Source organism: Clavelina lepadiformis, chromosome 4 (genome assembly GCF_947623445.1).
Source record: "Clavelina lepadiformis chromosome 4, kaClaLepa1.1, whole genome shotgun sequence".
NCBI classification, from domain to species: Eukaryota; Metazoa; Chordata; class Ascidiacea; order Aplousobranchia; family Clavelinidae; genus Clavelina; species Clavelina lepadiformis.
In genome coordinates this window covers 16,111,107-16,120,113 of record NC_135243.1, presented here as the reverse complement: position 1 = coordinate 16,120,113, position 9,007 = coordinate 16,111,107, and the positions used below count along the sequence as shown (strand labels likewise).

Genomic DNA, 9,007 nt, shown 5'->3' with positions numbered 1-9,007 from the left:
ATAGTATCCCTGCCATGAAAATGACTTTAAACTGTCTTACAGTATATTTACTGTATAATCGTATGAACTATGAAGTATAAAATTATGTGCTGACCTGATAAATTGCGTTTATATTGGGGTTTTTCATAGTTACAAACTCAGTTTATAAATAAACTCTAAGTTTATAACCGTGAAAAATAAACTAATTATTGTGACTCAATACCGTCAGCAATACAACAACAACTGGTTATTATAGATATTTTGTAGTTTATTGCACAAACTTTACCCTTGTCTTGTAAGCATATTTTGATGCATTGCTTTCTTTCGGTCATCAAAATGACACTTTGCTTCAATCAATCATTTTATTTTTCGCCAAACGCTCAGTGGGGACGAAACATCAAGCCAGCTTTGTAAAAACATGTTACTATCGATTGCTTAAGACCTTGTAAGTTATATTGTCGCTGATCAGGTTTTCAGTACACAGAAGATAAGGCTCCATCTGACCTCCTAGCTAAGATACGTATTCTTTTCGGGAAACACAACTAATTTACTTCTTCACAGAAGCGTACTGACAAAGGAATAAAAAGTGATAAACGTGATGTAAAGTAAGATAAATGAACAAAGTTTAAAACGCAAGGGCATACAAAGAAAAGTAATCAAAGAAAGAATGTAAATTAAGGAGGAAAACGAGAATTTTATAAAGAAAATGTCCAAAGCGTGGCGTTTGCCGCCACACTATAAAGAAAAAAGATCTTAGATTTAACAACTAATGAGCACGTTTTACGACAAAGAATATTGACTTGTTTACTTTCTTCTCAATCCTTAACAACAAGATTTCGCAAATTGGTCACAAGATCGAAATTGCATCATAAACCTTTATTTGTTTCTTTAGTTTTACTCTCACGGTATCATCTGGAAAAAATTAAAGAACATTACCCTATATGCTGTTGAGCTGATCCTGGTCCACGACTGAGGCTGACTTGGCTTTATTTTATTTGCATAGTGATTTAGGAATAAATTTTTTCATAACTATAAAAACATATTCAATAACGACTTGAAATAATTTGTTTTGTTACTCGAGTCAAGTTAACCGAAATTTCCGCGTTTTTACGAGCCAAGTGGAGTCTTTTAAGAAATAAAGCACAAGTCAAGTCAAGTGTTTCCAAAAACCTGACTCTAGTCATGTCATTGACACTAGTCTTTTCATCTCTGAAAATAATAAAACAATAGTTAAGAAATAGGAAATTTTGTGTGTTAGTCGATTAGGGTATATTCCATTAGCGTCGTAGCTGATCATCTGTTTATCCTCGTGTGGACTAGAGGTAGCCCCTCATATTGTTTTCTGGTTCACATTTACACTCTCATTTTGCATTGTGAAAAGAACACAAGCTTTTACATTTAAGTGGTGAAAGTTTGGCTATAGCCTGTATGGTTTGCGAGTGTGAAGTGACAATGAAAAATTTCCTCTCTGAACCTTAACAGGCCAAGTAGCAAGTAAATTGATCAAAATAGGTACTTCAGTATCCTTCTTCGGAGTAACGTAGAAACTACAAGGAATTCTTTTTTAAATTCCTTTGTATTGAATTTCTGCTGCCGATCAGACTATCGCATTCCTACCTCACCACACCTTACATATTCTGAAAACAGTCAAGTAGCTTATCTAGACAGCTATATAGCTTTTATAGCTTATAAAAGTTATAACAGACAGTAGCTTATACCCGGGGATCGAGTATTCCCGAAACAGCCGCGAAACGCAACATCATGTCACGCAGCGAGTTTATGCATTCGTTTTGCAATTTCGCTACAGTACAATGCTAAAAATAACTTTGTCTTTCCTCATATGATAGTGACTTGGCCGGGTGGGGACGAGCTATCTTTTCTGAATCCACCTGTCTTTTTGTTTTTAGTAACACAGTGCACTATGTACAAAAATAAGCAGTCTCGGTTGCCACTGGTGCAGAGCTGGCATCCAGGTCAACTGTATTGCTTTTGCATTTTCATTACATAAGTTTTTGTTTACGAAGTGACTATTTTAGTGTATGTAGGTCACGCAACCTATTATTTAAGATAGCCGGTTAGGTTGGCAAAATCCGTATCCAAAAAGTTAAATTTAGCTGTCTAAGGTTTTATTGGAGTTACATTTAGACTCAAAGACAAATCGAGGTTATAGGCCCACTATGTTATATAACATTTAAGTTAGCTTAACAAGAAACTGTGGAAAATAGCTTCAAACGCACAATTTTTTTCCGTAAAATAGTGGCAGCCTTTTGCATTTTGAAAGGTTATCACTAGGGCAACCAAAAGTCAATATGGTCAATTTTTTTAACCTGCTCAGAATGCTATCAAACAAGCACAAAACAAATTTCAGCTTTGTACGACGTGTAGTATAGAAGTTATTAGGTCAATATAAAGTCAAAATGTTACGTTAGGTCAAAATACGGTCAAATTGTTTCTTTTAGGTCAAAATCTATTAAACTTGTAATTTTGTAACCATTTTCTAGTATTATTCTTCCGTTTTTCTCTTTTCTTGTACCGCAAACAATTCCAGTGCCCCAAATTATACTTAGAACCAAAGCCACAAAGAGAGGGAAGGCCTTTCAGCGCGTCTGGTGACGTCACGATGTGAAGGCATTGCATTTGAAACTGCAAGTTGTCAATCTTAATACGCAGAAACGAAAAAAAGTCAAACTTTTTTCAAAGTTTAAACTTTTTAGGTCAAAATTTAAACTTTTTAGGTCAAAAAACTGGTTGCCCTAGTTATCACCCAGTTTCAGGAGATAAATCGCTGACCGTTTTATTGCTGTCCCTACAAGAAGTAAACACTCTCCACGAGTCAGTCTGCCTCGGGGCAGCTAATACAGGAACACTACAAAATGTTTTCCTAACTTCATTGGGCGGCCAAAGCTTTAGATTTGTCTACACATACGTCACTTTTTTGACCATATCATGCGTAGAAACAGTAAGAATATTTACCGAATGACCTAGTTTTATATTTTGAACATGGAATGCCAGGGTACGAACGTGGTAGTACATGATGTTACTTCACTAAAACAAACAGCTGTTAGTACTGTAGCGATACATTTGCAAGGATGAACAGGAAAATTTTTAGTTTGTTCTTTATAACATAAATCTTATAGTTGTAAAACGTTTACTGGTCTGCAAAATTTTGAATCGTCGTTCACCGGTTGCAGCATGCCTGATGACCGGGCCCGTAACTAGCTTTGAACATCAGTAGAGGTGTAGGTATTTTGGTTGAGACAAAACAACTACCTACCTCTAAAAAACTACATTTACCGAATGACTGCACGCTACGGAGTTCACGTTGAACAATACAAACCTTAAGTTTGGTCACGTTGTAATGGACTGAAAAATGAGTCTGCGGTACATAACCACCAAATAAGTATCAAAAATAACAATAAAATAATACAAAAAACTGTAAACCATTTATACAGACAACCGCAGAATTAAAATATATGTATATAAAACGGAAATAAAATCATTCCACCAACTACCTTTGAATGTAGTCCCAAGTACTAATGTTTTTCATACATTTTTTGTAGTATTATCATTATTAAGGCAATTTCAGTTATAAAGTTCTGGGAAGAAATCACACAAAAAACTACTGTTGTTATTGCAGCAAATTAATGACACAAAAATTGACAGGTCTCGTGTTTAACACATCTATAAATGTGTAGTGCAACAATTTAACGGCATTTGTGCAGGTATGTTTTGCTAGCAGCACACCCATGGGTTTATAGGCCTAATAGCAATAGTTAATAATTTGGGACTAACCACAATGGTTTATCTATAAGGTGGTGTAGCATTTTTGTGTAAAATATCACGGTAATATGAAACTCTAAAGGTTTTAAACAGACAATAGTTGCTTTTTGGTGTCAATAGTCCATTTTATCAATGAAAAGGTTGACATGATGAACGCATATCAAAAAAATTAGCATTTTATTTGTTTGCTAGTAAAACAAACAGCAAAAATTTTGATAAAACAGAAAATTTATTAGGACTAAGAATTCTGGATGCATTAACTGGCCTTGATGTTTTGTCTTCAGCCAGGGAGGTAGGTGTCATCCTCTATGGCTGTAGAAATAAGAAGAAAATTGTATTGCTAAAAAAACGACAGAATTAACTCAGAAAAACGCAATGGAAACCATTTTGCTATTTAATCACCTTGGCTTTGTTTTGTACAGGTAAATACAATTTAAATTCTGCTGGAAGTTCATCTTCAGAATACAGTCTGTCAGAGAAATACACACGTCGAATTCTGCAATTGGCATGTATCTGAAAAATGAAATTTAAAAATTAAATTCAAGTATACTATTTTACAGTTTGTATTATTTATTCTAAATTTCGAAGTAAAAACGTAAGTGTGAGTTAAAATTAAAGGTATTACCTGCACACGAAGTGTTTCAATATAATTTGTTCCATATGCTCTTCTTGTGAAATCTGACAAGTTAAACTGAATCTGATTCCAGCCATCATCCAGTCTCATTGGCATGGTGCATATAAATGGTTTTACTCTCGTGGTGCTTTGATAATTTGATGCTCTGAACCTCCTCCGAACATTTTTGTCATCTAAAACCTTTAAGAAATTGATTTTTTCAATTCAAGTTTTATTAAACATCACACAAAATAATCAGAAAAAATAAAAAATTACTCATAACTATTGTATACTCTAAATGTGTTGTTTTAATATGGTCTTGTTATCCATGATATCTCTTTGTTTATTCATCATGGCACAAGGCAAGTTAATTTCAAAAAGCTATAAAATTTTGTTTCACTAACCTTAAAATACAGGCAAAAATTAGCCTACTTAAGATCTAAGCAGGAATTATAAAGGAATGGTAAACTGCATCATGAGAATATATCCACAGTATTTATAACCAAATTACAAACAAAAACACTTGCTTACTAGTTAACATTGTATTGAATTTCATCATATACGATTTGTCAGTAATAAACGACACAAGCACTATAAGGTACACTTACCTGTACTTCAAATGTGAAATATTTCTTTAAGTTCTTTATAATCATTACAAGGAACGGGAGTTTAATGCCCAATGTCTTGTTAGGATCAGCAGGGCAAGTAATAAATGTGGTGCTGACATTAGTTCCTTCAATTTCTAAGACTAATGACTGAATGTCATTGTCAGTTATTCGTTTGATGTGACCATTTCGAACCTACAACAAAACATATCTTAAGCTAAATGTGAAATTATATATCATAAATATGCAGAGACATGCATTGTAAATAAACTGCATTCTTAAAAAACTGATGCCACACCATGTTGCATGCACTAGCACCAGTACTTAGAACATTTTAAAGTCAATAATGATGTACACACAACCCTGACTACACTCTTTGCATTCTGCACACATAAGGTGCATCATAAATATATAAAAAAAATTTCCATACACAATATGAAATACAGTGTGACACACCACCATGATGATTTATTTTCAATAGAATAAAAGGATAACTACTGAAGATTAGTCTTATTAGTAGTTTATATTTTATAAATTACTAATACAAACAAAACAAACATAAAATGAATGCAACAAATATTTTCACTCTTGAAGGCCTAAGGTCACTGAAAAAGTGGAATATGGTAGGGATTTAGCTCATTCAACATATATAGGCTACTGAAGTTGATTGCAACATCTCTTCAGTAAATGCTAACGTCCACAAACTTTCTGCTAAGTTAAATTTTGCTTCTGTTTGTGGTATAGTTAGCCACTACTTGCACTTTATTATCACTTATTATAAACTTTAATGATTTACCAAACAGTTTCAGATATATTTTACATTTAAATTTTGAAGAAATTGACCTAAAAACTAAGTGTTTTCATGTTACACTAAACTTGGCGGAAGAAGTGTAAATTTAATGGTCGTTTTAAAGTAATTAACAATGGTGCCAGGATTTGAAAATATAAAAGAAAACAGTGGGACCTTGCGTTTTCTTGCAATTAAAAAGACATCAAGTAATTTCAGAAAAAACGATTTTCTATATCTCTAATATGAATGAATAATACTTGAATAAGCTGCCGAGAACTGAACTGATCAAAGTTGTACATACGACAAGATCGGACAACATTGATACCTGATACAAATTCATTGCAAAAATATATAATAGGCTATCATGCTAATGATATCAACATTTTCTGCTAATCTGTTGTGCGCACAAAGCTTTAACTTAGAATGTTATGCTGGTACAGTGTTTATGTAAAACGACGCTGGATATATATCGTCTTAATTTTATAGGCTACCGGTACCCAAAACCTATTATAATTTTGTCTATATAGACTAAGCCTATAATAATACTACCAAACAGTATTTTAAATTGAACATAGCAAAAACCAAGACTACCACGCCAACTACAGAAATGCGCTGATTGCAAACCCACAACCATCTCCATACTCACATAAAATCAAAGTCTGAAAACTTACCTTTTTATCCCAGATTTGCAACGGTTTACTTCCTATGCTGTATAATATGGATAAAAATCCACTTTGAAAAGTATTTTTAAACATCTTCTACAGCAGTTCAATGCTACCTGACTCAGTCTACACCGCTGTCTGAATTGTTCACGGCAGGAAACAGGTTTATACTTCAATAAACTCTCTCCACAGTTACGGCTACGTTAATCAGCTCACAATTACGGGCACGATAGTAACCGTCACGTTTCTATGCAAGAAGAGAACCGTTGTCAAGTGAAAGACAGAGGTTCGCAGTTTCTATGCACCCGTGACGACGTTGTATTCATCCGCCGAACTCAATGCTGACATAAAATTAATATTTAAAACAAAATATCGCTACAACTTGTATAAAACAAGAAACATTTTTTGTTCACTGTGAAAACTAAAATATTGTAGCACATAAATGTCATAAAAATTTAATGTAAGTCGTTAATTGTAAAACGTACGATATCATGCTGTTGCTATTGACAATAAGAGATGATTGGTCATTGTGAGAGAAAACAAACTTCCCAAACTTGTGAGAATTGATAACGTCATCAGTTGCTAAGTGACGCCATAATTCTGGAGATGGCATCGTGTAACATAATAATGAGTTTGAATGGAGTTTAGGTTTAGGTAAACACCAAGCAGATGGAACGAAATGAATATAAACAAACAGGCAGATTAAAAGCAGCTAAAAGTCGCTGTAAATTCTTTTATTTAGTGATAAAATACTGCAGGAAATGCTTCTAGAGCTTACTAGGCAGGCGGCCCAAATCCTGAGGTATTCTGGAAACGTAGCCTATTTTTACTTTGCCAGTTTCGACTTTTTGTGTACTTCGTTTAATCAGCATTCGATTAGCCTATCCGGTCGCCTGACAAAGCGGCTTTACGAGGCAACAATATCGTGATAATGTTGCAGTACAGACTAAGCTACGGTATATATTGTTTTAGGTTGGTAAAAAATTGTATAGGATGGCACACTAGGGTTAATGTTTATTTTTAATTCATCTACACGAAAAAAATTGTAGTTCTTTTTGCATAGCCTAGAAGGGTCTAATTTGTGCCAACAAGGCCTCAAGGAAAGAAGTTAAAGGTGTTTATTGTCGACTCCACAGCCCTGTTATAAGCTTATGCACAAAGAAAGCCTCTGTAATTATGTATAGCTGTTTTGCCCAAATTTTTGATTGATATGAAAATATTGTTGTATTTCATATTGAATAATCTTCATTAGTCATCTAGCCTATTCAAAAAAAGTTTCATGTAAAAAAATGTTTGGAAAATAACAGTAGCCTATCGAGTCAATACTATTGACTGAGAACAACCATGTGAGCGCTTATCGTACCATACGCCTGTAAAAAACATGAAAATTTTTGTTACTATTTCACTTATTAGTGACTGTTAACTTACTTAGATCGAATTAGCCTACTGGGTCTTGCATGCTAGGGAAATTTTCGTCCACACACATTCGAAAAAACACAGCACTAGGCATATAATTCAATAACAAAAACATTTGGTAATCATTCCGATCAAATGATAATTAAACTATTTAACCCACAATAAATTTGGGCTTTGGTTACTATTAGTATTTTGCATGGGTGCAATTGCACCCATTATTTAGAGTTTTAGACCAAAGGTGAAGGTGCTAAATCTGCTGGATTACTGGTACTTCTTTAATGACAGCTTACTATTTGTTTTCAGTGTTAGTTATCATTCTTTGGATTTTACTGTGAATAACAAGAAGATATCTGATGCATCGATCAAGTGATGTCATATGACATTTCCTATGAAGAGGAGCTATACAGCAAACATCAAAAAATGTAGAAATATACTATTTGTTCATTGTAAAACTGTTGTGTAAAATTGATTATGTGTTTTCAATAACAACACCATTCTCTGTTTTATCAGAAATCTGCAAAGGACTGCCTTGGCTAAACAAATAAAAGAGACTGAACAGAAAGAAGCATTATTACTGCTCGTTGTTGATGATCATACCAGCATCAAAAGAAATGCAGACATCCGAAAGAGTTTCGCTTTATCAACGGCCAATTCACAAAACTTTTCATTTTTAAATGATCCTCAAAACAAACATCACAACATGCTAAAAAAAGGATACGAGGATATGTTTCAGACAGAATTTATCAAGTGGAAGTCACATGTTTTGTCATGACGAGACCTTGAAAAGATTCAGTTGTCTAATATAAAATTTGACTGACAAACAAAAACTTACATAATGCCCATACAGTGCGATCTTGCGTTTTTCTTTCAAAATCATGTGTTATTGGTTAATCTACCATTATTTCGCTAAATAACCTACTTGCATAACGAGAATTTAACAACGCAATTATTTTGAAAATACAATGTATACTATATGTGCGTTTGTTTGAGTTGCTTACGATATAATAGTGTTTTTCTCTGTGTAGTATGCATACATGTTGGTTTGTCTTTAGAATGCTTAAAAGCAAAAAATGACAACATAGCCTACATAGCAGTACAGTGTGAAAAAACAAGGCTCTTTTACGAAAGGTAATTTAGCATTTAGTGTGTCTATGACTACAAT

At 33.7% G+C, this 9,007-nt stretch overlaps 2 protein-coding genes across 3 annotated transcripts; one reads left to right on the top strand and one right to left on the bottom strand.

The window, feature by feature from the left end:
- Positions 1-3,317: 3,317 nt before the first annotated feature.
- LOC143452778 (cilia- and flagella-associated protein 20) lies at positions 3,318-6,707 on the bottom strand. Its single transcript, XM_076953873.1, has 5 exons — positions 6,439-6,707; positions 4,981-5,172; positions 4,385-4,573; positions 4,162-4,272; positions 3,318-4,071 (listed from the first exon to the last, which is right to left on the bottom strand). Exons 1-5 carry the CDS (start codon positions 6,520-6,522, stop codon positions 4,066-4,068), a joined length of 582 nt encoding a protein of 193 aa, XP_076809988.1. The 5' UTR covers positions 6,523-6,707; the 3' UTR covers positions 3,318-4,065.
- Positions 6,708-7,078: 371 nt separating this feature from the next.
- On the top strand, positions 7,079-8,819 carry LOC143451504 (uncharacterized). Of its 2 annotated transcripts, none has more exons than XM_076952117.1 (3): positions 7,079-7,543; positions 8,149-8,267; positions 8,356-8,819. In XM_076952117.1, the coding sequence occupies exons 2-3, from the start codon at positions 8,215-8,217 to the stop codon at positions 8,615-8,617; spliced, it is 315 nt and encodes a 104-aa protein (XP_076808232.1). In that variant the 5' UTR covers positions 7,079-7,543; positions 8,149-8,214; the 3' UTR covers positions 8,618-8,819. The 2 variants fall into 2 exon arrangements, with proteins under 2 accessions (XP_076808232.1, XP_076808233.1); XM_076952118.1 differs by lacking the exon at positions 7,079-7,543 and having other exon boundaries at positions 8,143-8,267; positions 8,356-8,623; positions 8,678-8,819.
- Positions 8,820-9,007: the final 188 nt, after the last annotated feature.